This window comes from Motacilla alba, chromosome 1A, assembly GCF_015832195.1.
Source record: "Motacilla alba alba isolate MOTALB_02 chromosome 1A, Motacilla_alba_V1.0_pri, whole genome shotgun sequence".
NCBI classification, from domain to species: domain Eukaryota; kingdom Metazoa; phylum Chordata; class Aves; order Passeriformes; family Motacillidae; genus Motacilla; species Motacilla alba.
Genome location: NC_052031.1, coordinates 14,963,106 through 14,986,875, shown reverse-complemented (window position 1 = coordinate 14,986,875; position 23,770 = coordinate 14,963,106). Strand labels below are relative to the sequence as shown.

General features: G+C 37.2%; 1 protein-coding gene across 11 annotated transcripts in view; it reads right to left on the bottom strand.

The window, feature by feature from the left end:
• Window positions 1-23,770, bottom strand: part of KIF21A (kinesin family member 21A) — an 86,779-nt gene that overhangs the window by 24,172 nt on the left and 38,837 nt on the right. For 5 of the 11 annotated variants that reach the window (XM_038155727.1, XM_038155731.1, XM_038155734.1 and 2 more), the window contains exons 7-24: window positions 23,096-23,211; window positions 18,923-19,118; window positions 17,949-18,138; window positions 17,271-17,334; window positions 16,377-16,580; window positions 13,106-13,144; window positions 10,853-10,937; window positions 10,563-10,680; window positions 10,037-10,225; window positions 8,906-9,105; window positions 8,404-8,511; window positions 7,830-7,898; window positions 7,519-7,730; window positions 6,707-6,860; window positions 6,133-6,333; window positions 5,706-5,807; window positions 3,813-3,978; window positions 3,304-3,324 (exon numbers count right to left, since the gene is read on the bottom strand). In XM_038155727.1, the coding sequence (XP_038011655.1) occupies window positions 3,304-3,324; window positions 3,813-3,978; window positions 5,706-5,807; window positions 6,133-6,333; window positions 6,707-6,860; window positions 7,519-7,730; window positions 7,830-7,898; window positions 8,404-8,511; window positions 8,906-9,105; window positions 10,037-10,225; window positions 10,563-10,680; window positions 10,853-10,937; window positions 13,106-13,144; window positions 16,377-16,580; window positions 17,271-17,334; window positions 17,949-18,138; window positions 18,923-19,118; window positions 23,096-23,211 (2,434 nt within the window). The remainder of the gene's footprint in view (window positions 1-3,303; window positions 3,325-3,812; window positions 3,979-5,705; window positions 5,808-6,132; window positions 6,334-6,706; window positions 6,861-7,518; window positions 7,731-7,829; window positions 7,899-8,403; window positions 8,512-8,905; window positions 9,106-10,036; window positions 10,226-10,562; window positions 10,681-10,852; window positions 10,938-13,105; window positions 13,145-16,376; window positions 16,581-17,270; window positions 17,335-17,948; window positions 18,139-18,922; window positions 19,119-23,095; window positions 23,212-23,770) is intronic. The other 6 variants (XM_038155730.1, XM_038155738.1, XM_038155737.1 and 3 more) reach the window with 3 other exon arrangements.

Below are 23,770 nucleotides of genomic sequence, written 5' to 3'. Positions count from 1 at the left end.
ATACAGAATGCCACCAAGCATTTGAGCTGACAAGCACCAAGCACTTTATTAGTATATAAGGATTCATTTCAAAAGAGGATGATGCTACCACTTAATACTCTAGAACGGCTTCCTAAAAAGAGATTAATTTCTAAAGGAAGCTGCTCAGTAGAAATGTTCCTGAAGCAAAAATGGGAACAAAAACCTGTCCACAGAAGACAAAACCAGCATGCATGCCACACACTAACACTGTCAAACATCCAATTAACACGTCTGCATGCAAATGGTGCAAAACATTAAGCTGACACAATGAGTCAAGGGCACATGTACAATCGGCTCCAAACTGCTGGGAAAGCAAATCCCCTGAATTGCATGTTATTCTAATAATACATTTTAGGCATAGATCAAGGACATAGGTAACACATTTTTGCAAGCACAGTCCCTTATTTTTGAACATACTCATGAAATATTAAGGATTAAATAACCTTGTAATGACATTCCATTACACCTCCTCTTTACTAAGAGACACTGAGTTTCTTTACTTAATTTCTGTCAAAAAGCAGATACCGTTTGCAATGCATAGAACAAATATATTTGTAACCCATATTAAAAGAGGTTTGCCAGTGTATATGTTTTAAGTTCATGCTTTGGAGAAAGGGAGGAAAGATGCAGCTTTCAGCTGAATTTTGAGAAGGAATGGAAAAAAGAGAAGGAAAATACTGCCTTTTGGGTATGCTGCATCTAAACATGTTCCCTGAAAAAGCTAAAACTATCAACCTAGAACCAACACTAATAATGCACTTCAGAGTTACCAAACTGATGAATTAATCTTAACAATGTAATCTTAATTATCAGAAATACAATATTCTAAAGAAGGCAGGGTCACAGGAATAGCACTCTGAATTTTCACGTTTCTTTTTGTTCCATCATGGATTAGAGGCCAGATTAGAACCTTTCAGTACTTATTATCATCATTAGTGTTGATATTATTGCTATTATTATTATTATATGCTTTCTGCAAAAGTGGGGATTTAGAGTACTGCTCCTTTCAGTAAGACAAAAGCAGCATCCCTAAAATAAATGCATTTTGAAAAAAATATAGGATTCCTATTAGAATTGTGTTACTTCATCCCCTACTCATAAAGAACTTGGGATCTCTTTTTACAGGTAACTCAGTAGAAAGGGTGGAATGACCACAAAAGGTCAGATTTTATTTGTAGGCTCACTCTCATCTGACCTGATGAGTTTCTTCAGATTGCCTGCAATTCAACACAGGAACACTGCCCAAAGCCCCAAGACAGAAACCAGTGTGCAGAATCAACAAAAAGGTAGAAAGAGCAAGATTTTGTGAGAGTGAGAAGAGATGAAAGGAGAAATGAAGTTAGTAAAGACAGTAATGTTTCCAGGGATAGCTGCTAGCAAAGCACTGCTTGCAGAACAGGTGGAAAATTTTCTGATTATTCATCTTCATCCTCATGCAGTGGCAACTGGACCGTACCAGAACAATGCCATACACCAGCACAGTTCACCCAGAGGAAATGACATCTGACCAGCCCTCTCAAAATCTGCATATAGATGCACACATCCATGAATGTCCATACATCACAGGTGGGAAGTAAAAGCAGCTTCCACAACATTCAAAACTCAATTTCATGGTCATTTTAACTCTTCACAAGAGCAGATGGGATAGGGAATGGCAGCTGGTTCATCCACCAAGGCAGATGTGCACTGAAAGTCCATTCAAGTCAAAACCTGAGCCTGTGATGTACTTTTCTGAAGACTGAAACTTCTTGTCTACAGCTGAATGCAAGTGCACAACTACACTGGGGAATGTTCAAACTTTTCTGAGCCAAGTGTATTCAAAGTGATAAGAACTTTTGAAGATGGTGGATCTGAAAGCAGGCATCAAGACAAATACCATGGAAGTGCAATCCCTTTTCTTGGGATAGGGCTCTCTGTGCTCTACCACTGAGATGTCAGGCATCCTGGTGAGACTGATCTCAGGACCTGCTGCCACCCACACTTCTACCTGCAGGAACTGTGTCAGGCCCTGCACCAACAGCGTCCCTGCGAACCAGCCAGCAATCCCAGCAGCAAAGCCTTACTACAGTGGTGTCTGAACTCCCTGCAGCTAAAAGGTTTGGGCACTAGTGAGCCACAAAACACAGACTAGCAACAGTCTTGGACCTAGGTTACAGCAGCATATGCAGCTGCATTTCCTTCCTACGAAGTGTTAGCAGAGTCCTGAGTGGCTTAGATACTCTAAAAGCCTCAGGTGATGCTTGCAGTGTTAAAAAGGTTCTTCAATGAGATAACACTCTATGAAAAATTTTATTACAGAGCTACTGTTTCAATACATTTAGCAAGTGGCTTTTCATTGCTTGAGATGTTGTTAATAAGTAAAAGCCTGTCCAGAGCTAAAGAAAATGCAATGCTGTCAGGAGAAACAATGCTCCAACAGAGGTGAACATGCACACACATTAAAGGCCTGTTCAAGAGACACTATGATACCACAAACCACTGAGGTTCCTGAATAAATAACTGGCTGCATGTAGCGAGATCCGCTGACACAAATCTCCAGGTGTCACCTGACGGGAAGCTGGCCAAGTTCTCACCATCTCTACATTATCATCTACACACTTCCATGTAGTTTTGTGCTTTGAAATGCTGTGCAAACTAGCACAGGACAGCAAAATGTGATTAAAAGTAGCACAAGACAACACAAAAGGAATTATCACTGTAACAGGACTGTTTTTCTCAAATACCAAATATAGCCAATTCTTTGGAGGGAAGAAAATAAGCTTAATTCTTTTGGGAACAAGCAACTGCAACAAGAGACTTATCTTAAAATCAGTGAAGTCAGTAACTTAAACCCAATTGAAAAAGTGGGATATAATCCTGCATTCTGTACAATATTTGCATTACAAAATGAGCTATTTGCAAAAGGTTAAAAATGACCTGCAAGAATTGCCTTTTTTCCAAACCTAAAAATATGAGCAGAATTTGTCACAACAGTAGGATATCACAAAACAGTTTTATGTAGTCTGAACATACTTTGGGCTCGCAAGCACCAAGTCATAAATTTGAAATACAGCTCTGCTTACTGTCTTCACTTTTAACTACCACAACAGCTATTACCACAAGAGCTAGGGGTGGTTTCAGAAAGGAAGAAATGCTCTTTAAGCTCATGATAATGAGTACATTTACAGAGTAGTTCATGCAAATTTCACACACTCACAAATTCTAAGATGCATCAGTTAGTGAACATGAATGAATTAGTAACTCATGCAGCTGTACAGTACACAGAAAGCTAAACATACTTACCCAGTGGTATGCTATCTAGGTCTGTGTAAATACAGCAACAAGGAAAAAAAAGCAACATTCCAATCAAAACATATCCATTTATAAAAAGAAATAAAACAAAAGTACCCAAATGTATTCTAAATTTTTCTTAGTATCATCTCATGAGAAGTAGAATAGATGCCGTAACGACATAAGATGCCAATCCAAAATCCCTAGCGCAGCATGACTGAACAGGATTGAATTTTTGAACTTCCCATTCAGAAGTTAAAACAATTCCAGATTGTAAAGATAACAAAGCAGATTATTTGAATTTTAAAAAAATCTAAATAATAAAAAACTTTGTTTCCTACATTTCACTGCTGAGAGGGTCTACTTAAAAATGCCATAAGTGTATGTCAATTGTGAAGTGTAAGATGTTACAATACAGCATCTATTCAGAAAAGAAATAGCCTAGAATGCCCAGTACAGCATGCACAAAAGGCAAACATGACATGCAGCTGACTATTCAGAAAACAAGAGGAAGAAACTACCTTGCAAAGCATGACCCAGAAAAGCATCAAGTTCAGGATTTAATTCAGCTTTTTCTTTTAGCATATGAAACAGCAGTTGGTTTTGAGTAGCACTAGTAATTTCTGTCTGCTTAAGGCGTCCCTCAAGAACTTTGATCTGAGCTTCTTTCTGAGCTGCTTGGAGACCCTAAGAGAAAGAAAGATGACAAATATTTTATCACAACCCTTGTTTTACAAAATGAAAATTGTCAAATTTTTTTTAAAACTACAAACACAAACACTGTGTACATTGCAGCCACCTTCTCACATCCTGAAGATCAGGTGTCAACAAAGGGTCTTTTTCTTTCTTCACCTTTAAAGAGACTCAATAAGCATTCCTTTAACTTGCATTCCTCAGACTGCCTTGCAAATATGCATCTAGTGGCTAAGTGGGACATGACTCCCAAGTGCAATTTAGAGTCTTTGAATTTCTTAACAGTAGAAAGCATCTGAAAGAACACCCTCCACTTTTCCCAAATAAATACCTCTTAAAAAATTATTACCTGTGGTACTCTACAACAAGGAACAGGAGCCAGGTGGAAGTGGGACAGAGTGGGACACAGAACTGTAATCTTTCCTACACAATCACTGAGTGAACTTCCAGCTTCTAATCAAAGGTCTTATGGCCTAACTTATGACAGAAATCATTCTAAGAGAACTTCCCTAGATCCATGGATTTGTGTGATTTTTTAGTTGTAAAAAATACAGCCAAAGATATTTATGGAATGGTTTCCAAATAGATTTCCAAATTCCAAAAGAAACAGTATGGAAAAATGAAGGTACAACACATCTTCTCAAAGGCTTGTAGGGCAACAGCAGACTTTGAGTGCTAGTGCTGGAGTAACACGTGTAGCCCTATGAATTTACACACTACATTTTGATTGAACTAAAGCTACATATCAGTAGACACATTCTGCAGGTGAAAACAAACAATAGAATAGACAGTAGGCATGACCAATTTTGCAAAAAAAAATATCCTTTCAGCTTTTCTATGTGATAATTACTAAACAAAGAGATGATAGAATCCTTTACATAATGGAGCTTTTTATCGTAATAAAGAGAAATTAACAGAGTGAGTCAGAAGCACTTTTCTCACATTAACTCTGTGGCAAGATCCATTCAAACACATCCAAGGGCTGAAAAAATATTAGAAGATTGAAATTTCCAGAAGCCAATGTGATTGTGGGAATTTTCTTTACCCTTTTTTTTTCCTACAAACTTTCTGGATTACCTGCATAGTGACAAATCAAGAATGCAAAAGAAACCCCAGAGAATTGGCCAGAGGGGCTGACCCAAAGACAGTTTCAGTGTCATTGAAATCTTCCATGTGACTCAATGAGACAAAGAAAAGCAGCAACAAGAGCATATGATACATATGTGCACAGGGTTATAAGCTACAAAATACATATTTTGAAAATGTGAGAGAAAACATATTTCCCCAACACCTTCAGAAGAATCCCTTTGGCTCTACTCAGACTGAAGTATGTCATGCATCAACATATAACCTAAATTTTTTGAGGTTCATAGTTGTACAAAGGTGGCTGAGCCAGTCTTTTTTTTAAAAGATCTCGAGCTCTCTTTAGGAGTTTGTTGAAAAACAGAGATTTATTTGATTACAAAAAGCTAGTGCTCTTGTAAGAACAACATGAGCTAATTAATACAGTGAAGAAGGCTCTACTGGGGCGTGAGAAAGAGGCAGTAAGTTGAGGACAACAGATCTCAAGGGCCTTCACACTGAGAATCAGCATGACTCAGTAATGCCAACCACTTTGCTTTGTTTAACCCACATTAGTCATGTCTTTATGTCAGCACAACATATCTGCTCCTGGCACATGCCACAGTCCTGGCACACACAAACTTCACTTAACACATTACCTTATTGATACCCATCATAAGGAAGTGATCAAGCAAATATCGAGCTTCTGTCAAAGTGCAAGCATTAATCACTGCTGTTACATCCAAGGTCTCTCCTTCTTCCTATGTGTGCAAGAATAAGCCCAGTCAGATTGTGAAAAAGTCACAAGAATTATATTAATTTATTGCCAGCATAATAGAAAGCATCAGCTTTAACATTTAAATGCTTTGCAATCTTAACTTGCATTACACTATTGACACTAAAACTCAGGTATCTATTTAGAAGTCTTCATCTCAAACTTCACATAAAAGTTTTCACCAGTTTTCACTTCCTGGCTCAATAATTACACAGACAAAAACTAATTTCTAAATGAGACCATTTTCAGTGCTAGCACAGTTGTGTTTTCGTGTCCCCACTTTACCATTTTTGCAATAATATTTTACCTACCTTTGCTTCTTCCATTTGCATAATATTTGCTTGGCAGTCAGAAATGCTGTCATTGATGTAGTCTATATTTGCAGTTACTGATTCCATCTCCTCATTTATGTTTTGGACATTTCTATCTGCTTCACTGCCACCCCCACCCTTGATGAGCTTCTCCCTCTTCTTTGAAAGCTTATCTCTTCTTTTGGTGAGCTCTTCACGTTGCTGTTTTCCACAAAGACATAACATTACAGAAAAAGGAATTAGTAAGCCCTTAGAACACTGAAGTGCCTTTTTGTTTTCCTTCGTTTGCTACAGTTTAACTAACATATCATGATTTCCATGGGAAGAAGTTACACAGGGGAATACAGTAATCTATTTGCACATGATGTTATTAATGTGCTTCTTAGCTCTTACTATGCACAGCAACCCCATTGTTCAAATGTTTACCGGAGCCAAAAGTCTCTTCAGTGACTACAGTAGATTCCACCCACTTTGCCAATGCTGCCATAACAGCAGTTAATCGACAGCAAACATACTTGCAGTGCTCCCTGTTTAATACAATGATACAGCCAACAGTGCACAGCAGATCACCCACCGTAAGCAGCCTGTTCATATCTGCCTCCATGTTGGAAATAGTCATCCTCTGCATAATGATGTCAGTCACTCTGCGTTCCAGTAACTGCCACTTCATCCTGGCTGCCTTGGAGGAGTAAACTCTGCTCGTCACTGCTTTCCGCTGGTACTTCCTTCTGTGACAGGTGCAAGAGAAATACACTGCTAAGTCTGAAGCAGTCCAGTGACAAATTCGAATGTGGAAATGATCAGGCTGGAATATTTTTCACACACAACTTAAAAACATCATGCAGAAGTTGTTGTAGGTTTTCACAGCACCAGACAGCTGCCTCTACCCAGCCCCAAACTCTACTGCACTCCAACATGCTGCACCTGAAAAACAGGTTTCAAACACTGCAGCATCTTTCATGACACTATTGAGTTCAAATGCCATGTAGGCATTGTTACCTATTTAACAAGGAGATCTGCTTCAAATCACAGTGGAAAAGCACAAATAAACCTGATACACTGAACTGCATTTTCCGACAAGTTTTTCCATGAACTTAACACTGCTGGCATTGCACCACCAAGGTAATTTCTCTTGAAGAGCAGCTTAAAAATCCTTAATATTTCAAAATCCAGTTTATGTGACTTGCTCTTTAATGCCATTTTATATTATTATATTACTGTCTTAAACCCAGAACACTGAAATTGCACTTGATAATGGTAAAATGCCCATTTTATGAGCATTATATGATAAGTTTGACAACTAACAGCTCTTGCAACAGTACCTGCTAGAAAGTTCACACAAATTTCAGTTCTGGTAAGACAGTCCTAAAAAGTTTTAACCCTTACCCTGTCCCATTTGTTGCAGTTACAGATAATGCTTGAACCCTTGCAACAGGAATCCTCATCTTCTGCTGTGCTGCTGTTCTGGAGCCATCATGTTCTCCTGACAAACTAGAACTTGCTTCCTGCATGGAATGCTCAGGCAGACTCAGCTTCCGACTCACTTTTCCTGCCACTTTATCAGACAGAGGCCTTACCTGCCGACGAAGGGCTGTGACCTGAAACACAGTGCAAGGACACGAGTAACTCTCCCAAAACTGAGTTCTAAGTTACAGCAATTCTGTTTTCAAAGATGCATTGCTGCTTTACCACAGTACCTCTTCAGTTTTGCGACGTAAGATAACTTCTTGGTTTCTTTTCTGAGCTTCCAGAAGCTTGAGCTGATGCTGTGAAAAAATAGAAGCAGCACATGATATTTTTTCTATTCTTTCTCACAAAGACTGCATTGCATAAACAAAAAAAAGAGACCTCTACACATTAATAGAAATCTGCAAAATTGCTGTGCCATGAAGACTCAAGTCATGATTGTTTCTTGATCTTCCTAGTGCAGAACAAAACCAAATGTTTCACTGTAGCATTTCTATCAAAATCAGTAATTTCATGCAGGAAAGGTGGTAGCAACAACTTGGTGAAGATTCACTAATCACTAATTCACTGATAACATTGATATACATACTCAATAAGCACAACAGGACACAGAAGACTTATCACCTGAAACTAGGAACTGTGCTTGCATGGAAGTCAAACTAAATTTTGTGCATTTTCATGATGAAAACATACAGGCACATGACTGCCTCAGTGAATGCATATACACGGTGTGTGCCTGCAAGCAGAGGCACACATGATGACATATGCTTATTCCAAAAGAAAGCTCTTTATCTGTCAAATCACCTCTCGTTTGCGTTGCTCCTTTTTAAGCTGTGCAATCTCTCTGTTTCTTCTAGATTCAGTCATTCTAGCTTTCTCCTGCTCTTCTTTCATTTGTTTCATCAAGCGAACCTGTAAAGAAGTCATCACTTAGAAAACCTGTTCCCACTCAAGTGCTGTTCCCTGCCCCCAACCCTATAGAGTTTTCTCTCAAATTGCCATTTTCCACTATATTACATGCTTTTAGCCATTTAGTCTTCCATCTAATGTCATCTTCACTCAGTGCTGAATAACAGCTAATAAGCTGTGCAAGCTTATGAATGTTTGATACCTTAATTTCTGTTCATTAAACTAAAAGCTGCCCCTCTCCCCCAGGAACAGTCTGATGCTTGCATCTCTTCTATTTTCAGACTTTCAAGCAGATAACAGCAAGAACAGAGTTATCAGATAGATGGATGCACAGAAGATTTCAACCTAATTTTCAGTAAACATTCATTGTGCAACACTTCCATTTCCTGAAATATACCTTGGTTTTCTTCATCTCTGTCACCTCCTGCTGCAGTTTCTTCAGCTGCTTTTCATATTGAGACTGATTTTTAAGCAAACGTGCATGTTCCTTTTGCGCTGTTTGAAGTCTCTGCAATTCTTTATTCATGGCTTGGAGTTTCTTTTCATATTCTGACTTGATTTTTTTTGCCTTTTCTTCTGAGTAGGTCTCTACAGAACCTAGAGTAAAAGGGAATTGTTAATCTGCTTTTGTTCGGGGTACTTTTACTTTGCCAGCCACAGCAGATAACTACTTCCTCTGCTCTAGCACTGCTATAGTACTGCTCTGCAATACCTTTAAAACAACCTAATTTCTCTCTAGCTCCTGCCACTTGCACTGCTTTGAACTTTCCACCTCGAATGCATTCTGGGATAAGAGATTAACTACTAACACTTTCCTCTGACTTCTTTGTAACAAATCTGAGCACCTGAAAGCACAAATACACACATTCACACATATGTACACAGGAGTATAACACCAGTCCTAAAAGCCATCAAGCCTAGTATTCCTCTTCCAGCACTGGTCAGCAGGGAAGGTCTAAGGAATAACAGGGGAACAGCAAAAGCTTAGACAGTGTATAACCATAATGCATATATATGTTTAAAAAATGAAAACAAACAAAATACTTTCCACAGCACTCCCAAAGTGCAGTTATTTGTGGCTTGGGATTCCTGAGTCATAGGTGGTTTGTCATCTCAATACTAATACATATTTGAAAATGTTTGGTCAGTAAACACCTCTGAAAGCTGTATTTCACTGATTCCTGTTCTTATTCTCATACAAATCAAAAGAAAGTGGGGAGGAAAGAACATGAAAAAAAAAAACAAAAAAAAAAAAACTATCTCCAGGATTATGAGAGCTTTTAGAAAACTTAAAATGCTTATTCACCCAAATCAAATACCTGTCAGTAGCAATAAATTTTAAAAAATTATTCTCTCAATTCTGATAGAAACTAGAACAATTAAAGAATCTCATTCACTGGCATTATGGGTACAAAACATACCTCCATTTTCTGCAATTTCTCACCAAATTTGAAAAAGAAAATAAGAGAAGTAGAAAATGGTTCAACTTCAACAGCTTATACAAGATCAATGATTTTGTACTTCTTACCCAAGTTTTGGAGAACCTGATCTCTTTCAAGCTGAGTGTCTCGAATTTTATGTTGTAGCATCATTAGTTTCTCTTCATACTGTTTTTTCAGTGTTTGCAACCTTCGCTGGCTGTTTTCTAGCTCATCTATCAGTTTCTGCTTAATGGCTATTTCACAGGTGATATTTGCCAAGTCAGCTTGATAATTTTCTGAAATAGAAAGATTTCTGTTAAAGTAAAGCAAGGACCACATGAACACAGATAAACCTTGCAATCTTAGGGTCACTGCAAATACATATAGTGCATGGGAGTATTCCACACAAATCACAATGAACCTGGCTTCTGGTCAATTCAAAACCCATACAGGGACACTTGATCAGCTGTCTAGTACATGTTTTAGCACCATAACCAAAAAAATAACTCACAGAACATGCACTTCACAGAGAATTACACACAGACAGCTGACAACACACTTTATTGCCTACCAAGACCTGAGGTTTGACAGGTATTATTTGCAAAACTCTACAGAATATTGCACTGACATCACCTTTTTCATCAGAGTCAGAATCTGATTCATCTGAGCTTTCAACAACTTCCATATCATCTTCATCCTCATCATCTTCCTCTTCTTCATCGTCATGATCACTGCCTTCCTGAATTTCCTCCTACAAAACATACAGACATTAAAGCACTGCACACTTTTCCATGCCTAAATAATTTTTTACTATCACTGAGAAGCTGCAATATTCACCTAGCACATCCCTAATTTTCTTTCTATAACCTTGTAAATCTTCAAACAGACAATGAACAAATAAACCAAACACTTAGAATACTTACTCCCTCCAATTCATTATTCTCTCTCTCTGAAGTGCCTTTTTCATCTCTTTTCTCCTGCTCGTTGTCTGTGTTATCCTCCTTAACACTAGTAGGAGAGGCAGACACAAATTATTCACAAACTGAAATGGCAATAGTTTCCCATCCCCCAAACCAGTAAGTTGTAATTCCAAATAAAGATTAAAAATAAAGTGTAGTTAGAAAAATGTACAGGTGTTGGGCATGGGTAAAACACAACTTCCAAACTTCTGCAGATAATAAAACAATGCCTAATTACTCTTAATCTTGGTTTGCAAGGTAATAGTACTGATTAGCACATAGTTCCAGCATACTGCACAACTGAGACAATCAGAATATACATCTCCATATACTACAGCAGTACTCATTTTGCATGGAAGTTGCAGTGTACCCAGAGTAGCTTTTACAAAACAATAAAATAACATTGTGTGCAAGTACAACATACATTACAGGTATTTCTATACTTTCAAGCTATAACAGAGCCTACTCTATTTAGAATAGTCTTAAAATTTATGTATAAACCTTAAACAATATCCTATGTACTATGTACTGTACTATGACCACTCTTTTCATTAGTTATCTACTTTGACATAAAGGGACTGCTCAAAGCAGTCACTGATACAACAACGAAAAGGCTTCACAGCAGCTTTTTTTTTTTTTTGTTTTGTTCTAATGTTTGGTATATTACCCATTAGGGCAAGTTTTAACATTTTTAAGTGCATATTTAAGACATCACATGCAAATATAAACAAAAAATCAATGGCACTCTGCAAATTGTCCCAGACCAGGTATCAGTCCCTCTAGTGCTACAAAATCCAAAGTTCCAATGGACGGGAAATTGTGACAGAACAGAGCTGGACACCGTAGGGGGTAATAATGAAAAAATGTGGGTAGGACTGCATAGTATGGAATCCACCTCAACTAACATCAGCTGCATAAAAGTTTGGCAAGTTGTGCTGTCACCAATCAAGCAGAGAAACTAGAAATGCACATCTTCCTCCACTGATACCAAGAGGAGCTCAGATTCAAGATCAAACTCTTGGGCAAATCCAATACTCAGTGCAGTGACAAGAAATAGACAGCAGATTTGAGACACTATGATTTGGTTAGTGATACCTTTAAAACAGAGCTCCAATTTAAAACTGCCTGTTGAGTAGCATGGTGCTGTGTGCATGTGACTTTCTGTTGTATTACTTTTTAACTGTTCAGTGCTAACTGATTCCTTTCTGCCCCACTCATTACCAGTTATGAGCAGACCATGCACAAGGCAGAAAGCTTTTGCTTGGAAAATCTGAATCCATGCAGCAGCTGGGGATGCTGGAATTTAAAAATCTAACCAGATTTGTACACAAAAAATGCCTAACAGGGAACACTGTGTGACACAATCTCATTTCCCTCAAACCAGAACATGTTCTATGTATTAAGCCTAAAAGATAATGGATCTTAGCTGCAATCCTCATGCAAACCCCAGTTTCCCTTCCACTCAGTACAGAACTAACCACTACAGAGAATTTGTGTTCTGCCAAAGAAAGGGGAGAGACAGGAAGAAGAGCCAGCAGCTCTCCCAGGTAGAACTGTACTGCTTAATGTGTATGCTACTGGTCTTCTGTGGATTCACATCATCTGCACCAATTCAGTGGGTGGTTTTTTTGGATCAAAGTAGACAGCAGAAAAATAAAAATTCATTTAGTTTCACTTTTAATCACAATATGGTTCTTTTTTAGAGCCCTCAGCTTAACTGCTCTCTGTGAATGACTATTCATCTGCTGGTTTGTCTGAAACAGAATGGGAAGAATGCTCAAGGCTTTCGTCACCTGTTTTCAGAAACCAAAGCATCAGACTTGACTGAGGTGTGTTGGTCCCAGACACTCTCGATCTCACATGCCAAAATTATTATTGTCATATACTGCCTGCTAGACATTTCATACTGTATGTGCTACTGCACCTCCCTCCTGCCTTTCATTTCTCTTAGGCCATGCAAGAAAGAAAACAATTAATTCAACAGGAATGCCACCTCCCCACAAAAGCTTGCTCAACCCTGTGTAACTCCAGAGTCAACCTCACTTCCACAACAGAGGTTTCTTCCAGTTAAAACACTGGTTGAAAGTGAAAACCCAGGAAAGAATTATGAAAATTAACTACTCCTGAAGTGCCTATGAATCTGCCCAACTTCTTTTCATGCTTGACAACCAGTTAATTGAAATGACAGGTAATTAAAAACCTGGGAAATATTCCAACCTTCTTTCTTCTTGACTGCTTTCCTCAAGTTTCTGTAGCCTTCAAAAGCACGAGGTACAGTATTGGAAGGCCAAGCCAATGAAGGACAAACCAGACAGTGAAAAGCAAAAGTGATAAGAAGGTAAAAAAATGATATATATGAGCTTGCGGAGTTTCAAATGAAATTTTAAAAGATACCACCAAGAGACAACAAGTATTAAAAAGGCAATACATCCTGGACAGTTGGAAAGTAAACAGAAAACTAAAAAGAAGCATGTGTAGGTTAACTAATTTGCCACTGATAACAAGTAAATTCAAGTTACACTAAGGAAAAAATTTTAAGACAATATATTAAACTTTGCAAATTATTTCTAATAATGGATTAAGAAAATATCTCAGTTCTAGAAAAAGATTTCTCTTCTTTCTCCACTTAAAACTGGCTGGTAAAATACTGAAAATCGCAAATACTCCCTCTGACCCAAAGTTCTATACTCTCAGAAACATATCAAGTAAAAAAAAAATGCACTAGTTTTATATATGCTGAAAACATATTGTAATATAAAGTAGAAATAAGAAAACTTTTTTTAATTATTAACTTATTAATATTCTAAATAATATATTCTGAATACAATTAATAAAAAAAAATCTTCAAACTGCATTCATGTTTTTGTTTGGGTTTTGTTGTCTGTTTTTAAATAAAAAGTAGAAAACTGCAGCTTATTTTTCTGGGATTCAGTAAGTACATGTGATTAATTTCTTGTTATTTTTTAATAAATTAACAAAAAAACATGCACCAGAAGCAATGAGATGGACAAAATGTTAGTATTTCTGCCTGCACTTTTTCCTCTTGAATAAAAGTGGATTTATCGGTAAAAAAAGTCTGAATGACATATATAAGCAGAGAGATGGCTTAAAATTCATCAACTACTGAAATTCCTCATTTCCCATTATGACAAAGTTTTGAGCAAGAGCTTTTGCTGCCTTTTCACCTTATACTGCCTACCACCTTCCTTTGGTATCAGCTAGGAGCTAGCAAGCTGAACCCCATGTAATGTTCAGCACTAATTTAGTTTAATTAAGGTTAGGGGAGTCCAAAGAAAACCGTCAGAAATGGTTACCAGGTTATAAGGCTAATTTACAACTGAAAGAAATGTGGAAGATTTGCCAGGGGCTTCTAGTGGGTAAGTCACATTAAGTCACACTGTGGGATACTCCAATCAGTAGGCAAAACATTATTGCTGTGTAAACTGTTTCCAATAAACTTCATGACAGGTGCTTATTAAGGCTGCAGATATTTAACACTACATACCTGCAGCTCATTCAGAACCTTGCTCTTAAACCTTCAGGCTACCTCACAACAATTTAATAAGTTGTATGTATTTAAAATTATGCAACATTTTTCATACCAACCCATACCCTGGAAACAAAAGACCAAGAAAGGCAGCAGATGGAGCAGAACTAGCAGCTAGGCTTACCAATCCCATTTTAATAGAAAAATGCTAGTTAGACAACTTGAAAGGAAGGGCAACACTAAAAAGAAATAGTAAATTTAACTAAATGCCTGTAGAAGACAGAATTCTAACAAAGAATCCTCATCAAACTGCATGGCAAAGTGTCTGTGCATTACATCAATGTACACACTGCCAATTCCTGAAATTTCAACGGAATAAAAATTCACAGTGATACAGCCTTAACACATCTTTTCACTAATTGGATAGAAGCACTCTGCAGATAGCAAGAATCACAATGTACAATCCCTCAAATTCTAACATTTCTCAGCATCTAAGGAATTTTCCTCCCAACACATGCACCTCAGAAATTTCTAAGTATTTATTACAAAGCAGTCTGCAGACAGGCCAGTAGACAGATTCAAACCTTAGCAGCACTTTGAAGAGTATGACCCCATTTTATAGACCACAAGGCCCACTTTAAGATGGCGCCATCAAGAGGCCTCTTCCAACTTTAATTTTTCTATAGCTCTCTAATTCTATAATGGGAAGATTCAAAATTGATCCCAAAAAGAACTTATGGTAAGTAGCTCCTACTTTCGGATCAGAATATTTGGCCATCCCATCACAATATTATTTTCTTGGTGTGAGAAAGTATAACTGGCTTTCAAAAAAACAAAACAAAAAGCACAAAAACACAAGCGAACAACTGAGGCTCTATCTAAGCACGTAGTTGAATGCATGTTTGATTTTAAAATGTGTTAAAAAATACAAAATCAAATCTCTTTGTTCCTGCATTTACAGTTAAAGGACATACTGAAGTACTTGGCTGAAGAGAGGACAGAACATTCTGCTGATTTTATTTAATACTTCCATCTTACCCTCAAGTTCCTATAAAAATGAGACAAAATCTATCACAATCCCCCTAAAAGTCTTAGAGCTTCCTGAAAAATGATATGCAAAGAATCTAGTTGTACTTAAAATGACTGTTCTCTAAAAGCATCAGACATTTGTGTGGCGAATGGATTTATCGATACAGGACCTAAAATTAAAGATATGACTGATCCTCATCTACTTTATACTTTGGCTATTTCAAGCTTTAACTGTTACAGTTTTACTTTGAACTTGCAGAAGTCTGAAGGACTATTATTAAAAAGAGTAACAGATTAGACGCATGGAAAATTTCAACTAAAACTGAGAGATTTCTAATGGATGCAAAGTCTCCGAGTACACAAAACCTTGGCTGTGCTAACTGCTATCTAAACAGGCATCTCTGTCAACTTCTATGAGGATTTTAGTAGATGAGAAGTTGGACAGCAAAAAAAAAAAACCAGCAAAGCATGATGTTGCAGAGAATTAGGAAACCTCAAATTAAAAAAAAACATTCATAGAAGCAAAAGATAAAGCAAAAGAAGCCATTTCAACAGCTACCAAAGAATCCCCAGCTATTCAGAATATCTTTTCTTCAGAAAGCTGTTTCAGTTTTGACATAGAGTTAAAAAAAAAAATTATAATTTTTTCAAACCTGTTAAATTTCAGGTGCATTTTAGAATAAATTTTTAAAACCATCAAAATTTAGAGAGCACATCTGTGCTTTTATCATTGTGCATAATCACATAGAAAAGTTCATTACAAAGGAGACACTCAGTCTACAAATACTGCACACTTCACTGGAAGAAAAGATGCAAAAGAAAAATGTAACTTCAGCATGTAAAAGGGTTTGAAGGAATAGTAGTTTGGGGTCCAAACCCACACAAAAAGCCTTTTTAAGTCTCAGTAATTAAAAAAAATTGGCCTTTTTACTAAGAAAAAGAAAAGAAATAGCACGATAATTCATACACCACCTCTTTTTCTTTTTCCTTTCTTTTTTTTTCAGCTTTTCTAGATCTTTCTTGGCTATATCTAGAATTTCCATTGTCTCTTTCTCTGAGGAAAGCATAGAAGCAGAAAATGCTGATGGTCCACCGAAGTACGTGGCTCTCGACGAGGCTCTTGACAAATTGCGTCGAAGATTTTCATTCACTGCTTCACTTTCTAATAATTTTGCTCTTAATAAAAAACAAAACAAGGAAGAATTGTAGACCATTAATTACAACTATTGTCAATACATCAATGTAGTAAATTCCTTTAAGACACCGTTTTACACAATGGTTATATATGTTGTACATATATCTATAACCTTGACAGAACACATGAAAATATGTCTGTATGAACATACACTCAGATATATATACACACAGATACATACCTCCACATGCTTTATGAATATAGATAGTACATGAAAGCTACACAAAAGCTCTAATGTAAACTGAGGATAGGCCAGATAATTTTTTGCACAGTATATGTCCAATAAAAATATCTAAAATATTTAAGAGTTTTTGAATTTTAAAAGGAAGTATTTTTTAAAAAAAAATGTTTTTTAAACAAGTAATTTCTCAGCGCTGTCATTTTTATATGAGGTTATAAAGTTATAAAAGAATCATTCTAAGTTTTACTGTCCTTGTGTAACAATATTAAGTTATCACCATAATTTAGGCAACATCTTACTCTCAATTTCTATTGTCAGTTTGATCTCTAACATGTTACATTTTTGTGTCCAAGAGCAACACCAGATGGTCTTAGAAGCTGAAGGACCACTCTCCTAAAGTAATCCCTACACAGGAAAATGGCTGAAGTATTGCTAACACTTGCATTATTTTTTTAAATAAAAATTTTCCAAATACATATAATGCAAATACCTGAGATCTTCAATTTCCTTGATATAGTTATGAATCATGTTGCTAATTTCTTCATTTCCTTCCCCTTTGAAGGGCAGAGAGAAAAGGGGAATGAGGGAAGAGAACGATTAAGGGTGGTAACAGTATAAATATCTGAATTTAGCTACTAGGCACAAGGTACCAGCAAAGGGAAACAGTCACATGGGCTACACATGTAAATCTTACTTGTAAAATAGCTTTCTTTCTTAAACTGAATTTAATTTTTTTTCCTCGGTCATATGATCACCCTATGACTACCAGTAACTTGTTTCCCGTATTAGTGTATTTTAACAATGCTTAAATCAAAATTACTCATCTGGAGTTTAATTTGGAGTCAAATTTACTTGGTCTTGGGCGGTTGTTAATCCGCTACAGGGGCTAAGCATACAAATAATTCCTACACAAAAATATTGTTTCACATTTCCTGTCATTCACATTTCTAAATGGATGATCAAGTCAGAGTACCAAACTATTTATATTATTAAAAAAAGACTCCAGAAACAGAAGAAATAATCATAGGAATAATCAGGATTATCCCTGGCAAAGGAGGTCCTACATTACTAATAAAAAGATATAATTTAATTTCAAGGGATCAATTAAGCAAGAATATAATTAAAGTCCATGAATTTATGAAGCAGTTTATGCACATTTACAGCATACCTGTCCTGGCTAGCACTTGGTTGGCCTGATCACTCATAAGCTGTGTTATTCTGGCTCTAAGAGCATCAATAGTCTCTTGCATTGCTTTAATTCTAACACGCAGGTTGTTGTTTTCTGTTTGCAGCATTGCATTCTCATGGAACATGTCATTGATGCTTTCAACGCCTTCTTCATCTATAATCCTTTTACCCTTCAAGAAAGTAAAAATATTGTGTTACTAGTCAAGGCTGATCTACACTTAAAAAAATTCTAACTTAGTAAATGCAATTCACAGATGACTTAGAATTCTAAGCAGACACTCATAGCACAAGACAATCTCTCAAAGAGTTTACAACAATGATAAAGGGATAATTTTAAAAAGACTGATGTCTGGGCCAACACCTTAGCATCAGGGTTTCATGTAATTCCCTTTAGTCTGAAATACAACTTCTTGAAGAGGTTAAAAATAAGAAGATAACTCTTTATCAAATAAGAATACTAGCTCAAGAAGAGCTAAAGGTGATCCTGTTCAGTGAGGACCTTTATTCTCAAAACACTGAATAAAATTCAGGAAGAAACAGGTATGAGATTTGTCTTAAATACTTGAGATTGGATTTTTAAAATAAACTGTTTTAGCCATCTGGGAAGCTTTCAAAAGCAATACACAGTAACTGTACACGTTCATTTATGCATCAATCTAAGTTGTGGTTTGGTCATTTTTCATTTGGAAGTGACTTTCTCATTGCCTTTCAAAAAGCAAACAGCACACATCATCAGTAAATATCACTGACATTTGCTGACATCTCTTCTTTTGGGGATACAATCTACGTTTTCTAAAAACATCTGGTAATCACTGGAATTGAGTGTTGTTTACGTCAGTGATGCTTTCCCAATGTTTTTAGCATATGAAGTGGAAATAGTCAACAGGGGAAAAAAACCAAGTGAGGAATTATAAGCACTTTAAAGCAGAAGAAACCCTAAGAGGATAAACTTACGGTTTTGTATTCCATGAGTTCCATCTGCAGCCGTGCAATCTCACTGCGCAAAGCATTTATTTGCTGACTGGCCCTATCCTGATTAACCATCACTTTGTTCTTGATGTTCCGTGCCCGGTTGGCGTACTTTAGTGTGTTCAAAGTTTCCATGAAGTCTCGATCTGAAGGGCTCACACACGCGATCATGAGCGTTTGACTGGAAGTCAGAAACACAGGTCAGCATTACACACCAAGGAGAAAAAGAGCAGAGAGAAGCCGACAGGTCCTCAGGCACAAAGTGAAACAAGAGTAGCAACTTCACAGTATTTGTGAAAATATTTCTGCATCTAGCTCACTCCAATCCGTGAACCACACAGGTCAGCAGGTCTTGTATCTCCCTAGCACAGAATAGGAGATACTAGATCATTACTTGTTCCACACATTAAATTGTAAAAGCAATTAATGGGTGTTTCCAGAAACATTTTTCAAACATTTGCCTAATCATACATAAACTGAGATTAATTTATAGTCAACCTAAATTCCTAGACAGTGATTTGGATCATGCAGCTGTCAGGACTGCCTACTGTAATTCCTGAGTTGCTTACCTACTTCATCTGAAAGATGCCCAAATGCTCATCTTACCTGTCCATACATGTCTAATGTGCCTGTTCTCTACCTCAGGTTCTGAACTGGCTGAATTCTCCACTGCAAGTTATCTGCTGTTCTCCAACAGAAGCCCAAAACTAGGGCTTACCCTTAGCACTCTATGTCTATATCTGTATTTGCACCACATTTCATAACATCACCACATAGAGCAACTTTATGTAACAAAAAGCAGCAGGACCTGAGCTCTGGGCCTAAAAGGCCTATGAACAACCATCCTCCTTTCAGTTTCCTACAACATCCCCTAGCCATCCCACCATGGGATATTATTGCAGGATGAGAACACATTCCATACTCCAAATGAAAGATCAAGCAGGTAGACCAGTAGGAATCAGTAGGACAAGTGCAGAAAAAAAAAAACCCAAAACAATTCTCACTCCAACCAAGTGCTTCCATCATTCAACAGGCTCCTTCCCTCACTCCCTGGAGCATACTAGTTTCACGTCAGGTAAGAACAGCCTAGGAGGTCAGAACCAGAATTCCAGCTGCAGATCACTCTGAAGGTGCATACATTGCCTAAATTCTCAACAGAAAGGGAAAAACATCTGCATTTGATGGACTGAGTACACTCCTCCAGGTTTTAAAGGAATTTGCATCTCCTTGTATGTCACAGTTTGGGCAGCTATGTTAGGAAAAGTGAACTGTCTCTGTGGCAAAGGAGCATTATCTGCATCAGGCAGGCTGCATTCTGACCTTCACTTTCTATAATTTCAGACTAAAACAAACAAATGAATCCCTTCAACACTCTGTGAGGCAAACAATCATATTCACCATACACACTGGGAAACTAAGCTAGAAAGAGTAACTAGTCTGGGGATACAAAAAAATTCACTTTCAGCAACTCTCCCTCAGTTCCCACCCATATCTTTGGGTCACTTCTCCTCAAGATAAGGCCATGCAAGATTAGGAACAAATTTTTTAATTCTGACATGGAGAATGTGCTTACTTTTCTAAATCTCAGAGGACTGGGTCTGCTATGTGTCCATCTTGAAAACTGAACAACTTGAACTCCAGTTTCCTATCTGAATTGTAAATGGACTAGGGTTTTTTGACACTGTTCTACCTCCTTTATGTCACAATTTCTTTAAATTGCTCCCTCTGCTCCTAAAGTTACGAAGGTTTTAATTTTTCATATTATACATTATAACATTCCTTTTAAAACACCAATGCTCCATATTTTTATTTGAATAATTCAAGAAACTTTAATATTAAAGTGCTGCTTCAGAACTGTTACAGCATTATATTTAAAATAAAAGGAATAATAATTCCTTAAAATAAGGAATATTGTGAGAATAGTGCAGTGATACAATGTTTTCATCACTGTTAACTCAGGATTTACTACAACCTAATCCAAATCATTACTAGTAAATTTCTGTAAGTATTTGTTAAGAGAGAAACAATCATGTGGACAGTTATACCTAGAGTGGGGGTTGAAAGGCTACAGAAAAGGCATAAAGAAATCTAAATCTGATTGTCCAGAAGAAAAACCTGCAATATTTTTTAAAATTTAGCTTTCCCAGACATTTTGATTGCCAAAGCCCAGACAAGAAACCATTAAAAATATGAGGGTTTTATATAAAAAATATATATTAAAATAATCTTCCTTAACAGCAACATGCTGATTTGAGATGTCTCAGCATAGATGTTACATACAAAAAAACTGGGGGGGAAGGAAGGCATCCACACAATTCTCATCAATCAGAAAAAAAGACAGAAAGAATACATACAAGTATCATTAAAAACATTCTGGGGCAGCATTTGCTATCTGCACATTTGTGTTGGTTTTTGCTGGGATAGAGTTAATTTTCTTCACAGCAGCTGGTTTGGATTTGCACTGGAAACACCTACCACGGGTCCATGATGCAGATAGGTTTGAGCTGCTGCTGAGCAGGGCTTACACAGAGTCAGGGCCTCTTCTGCCCCACCAGTGGGTGCACAAGGGGTTGGGAGGGGACACAGCCAGGACAGCTGATCCCACCTGAGCCAAGGGGTACTCCATCCGAGACGGAATCGTGCTCAGCTTATGAAGCTGGGGCAATGAGACAAAAGGGGGGGTACTCAGAGTGACAGCATTTGTCCTCCCAAGTCACCGTAAAGCATGATGGAGCCCTGCTTTCCTGGGAATGGCTGAACACCTGCCAGCCCATGGGAAGTGAATTATTTCCTTTGCTTTGCTTGCATATGTGATTTTGCTTTAGCTAATAAAGTGTCCTTATGTCAAACCCTGACCTTTCTCCCTGGTAGCCTTGTGATTCTCTCCCGGGGGCAGGGAGGCAGTGTCTGTGCGGGGCTCACTGCCGGCCCCCATCGCACACTGCACACTAAATAAACCCCGAGACTGCTCCTGAAGAACACGGGGGGGAGCCGCGGAGCTGTGACACAGGAAAACACTGCAGAGTCAAAGCAGTGTTTCTACAAAAGGCCGATTTTAGAAGATTTGTTTTTGAAAACATGCTCAGTAGCTGGTGTATTTGATAAAAAATTTAATGACGTGCTTTTTGCATTTATTTACAGAAAGAGCTTAGCAGAGCTATGCAGTTTGATTTCTCCTCATTTGTTTGTAATTCTTGAGTTTCTTCCTCCCTTTTGCACTTTTGAAAGTTTCTAGCTCTTATTTTACTTGGTTTTTTCTGGCTCTCCTTTCCTTCACACTGCAGTGCTTCAACTTTTTCCTAAATTTACCTCTCTGAAGAGCATCAAAACAGTTTGAGAATTTTCTTCCACTTCTCCCTACTCCTTTGTGAAAAATCTTCCTACTTTAATAGACATAGGAGCCAGGCATATTGAATCACATAAAAGAACAAAAGTACTACCTTACTAAAATATACTCAGCTGTGTGGTCCCTCTTATATTTGTACAAATACAAAATCAGTATTATTTTAATACATTTATTAATATTTCTTTATATAAAGCCTTCAGAAGTCAAAGCTTCCCTTCATTGTATGTTCAGAATGTATACAAATGGATTCATACAAACCCTGGTGAAAGACTAATTTGTTTTTATTAGTCTGCAATCCAACATCAGGTAACTGAACAGATGCATCATAAGCTGAGATACATAATCTCTAAAGATGGAAGTGACTGTGGGTGGTAAACTGACTCCAAGCTCCTGTGCATGGCAGTCAGAGCAAACAGTTCACTGACATTTAAAAAAACAAAGCAACAACAACAAAAAAGAACAACATGTAAGGGAGAAACTCATCACAGCTTTAAAATGTGCTGTAAACAAAACCTACCATTTGTACTACCTACAATCTACAGGTATTTTCATGGGAAAATGCTGAAAATGCTAACTTCTAAGTAGTCTGAAGCTTCATGTCTAGTAAAATAACAATAGCACTGAAAAGAACACAAAAATCCTCTTTAAATTCTCTCTTCCACTGACAGCATTATTTGCACAACAAATTATCTCCAGAATCTTCCTCCAACAAGACTTTTATTGTCATTTAATGTTCATTTTACTTTCTGCAGATTATGTTCTCATTCAGGCTCATTCACAATGAAATACATAAAATGCTCCAATTTTCATACCTGTTTCCCCCAAGAGAGTCTTGAAGCAGCCTTGTAAGCTTTGAATCTCTGTATGGTACATGAGTTGCCTTCTTGCTTTTATCTCCCAGTGCACTAATTACATTGCCAAGTGCCAGCTATAAAACACCAAATCACATAACACACAAGTGAGAATCAGCTCCTGTGTAGTTTTATATTAAAACACCTATAAACTGGAGTCAGCATATTGTGAGAAAACTAATATACTCATGACAGTTAGCATAAAAGTATTTCTGAAGGTTTCTGTATTTTACATTTAGAAATTTTTGTGTTATCAGCAGTGCATTGGATGACTTACAGTCTGGTACCTGGAAGTGCCAAAGTGCTTAGCACAACTCAGATGCACGATTAGTATCTCATGTCAGTCACAAACTAAAGTTGGTAGTACTTAATCTAACAAACATTTGCTTTGGATGATAATTAAATTGATCTCTACCTCTAAGAGTAGCCGTAATTTCTTTAAAATTAATTTTATCAATCTGCTTTATGCTACATTTAGAATAAAATATGGGGCATTCGTATGAAGAAAAAAACCCCAGAATTTAGTACCTCTACAGTTATAAAGGAAAAAAAGTCTGATAATGATTTGAGCATTTAAGACTTGAAATTAAAGGCTTGTAGTCCATGGCTATCCTGTTCCATTACTAAAAGGATCTA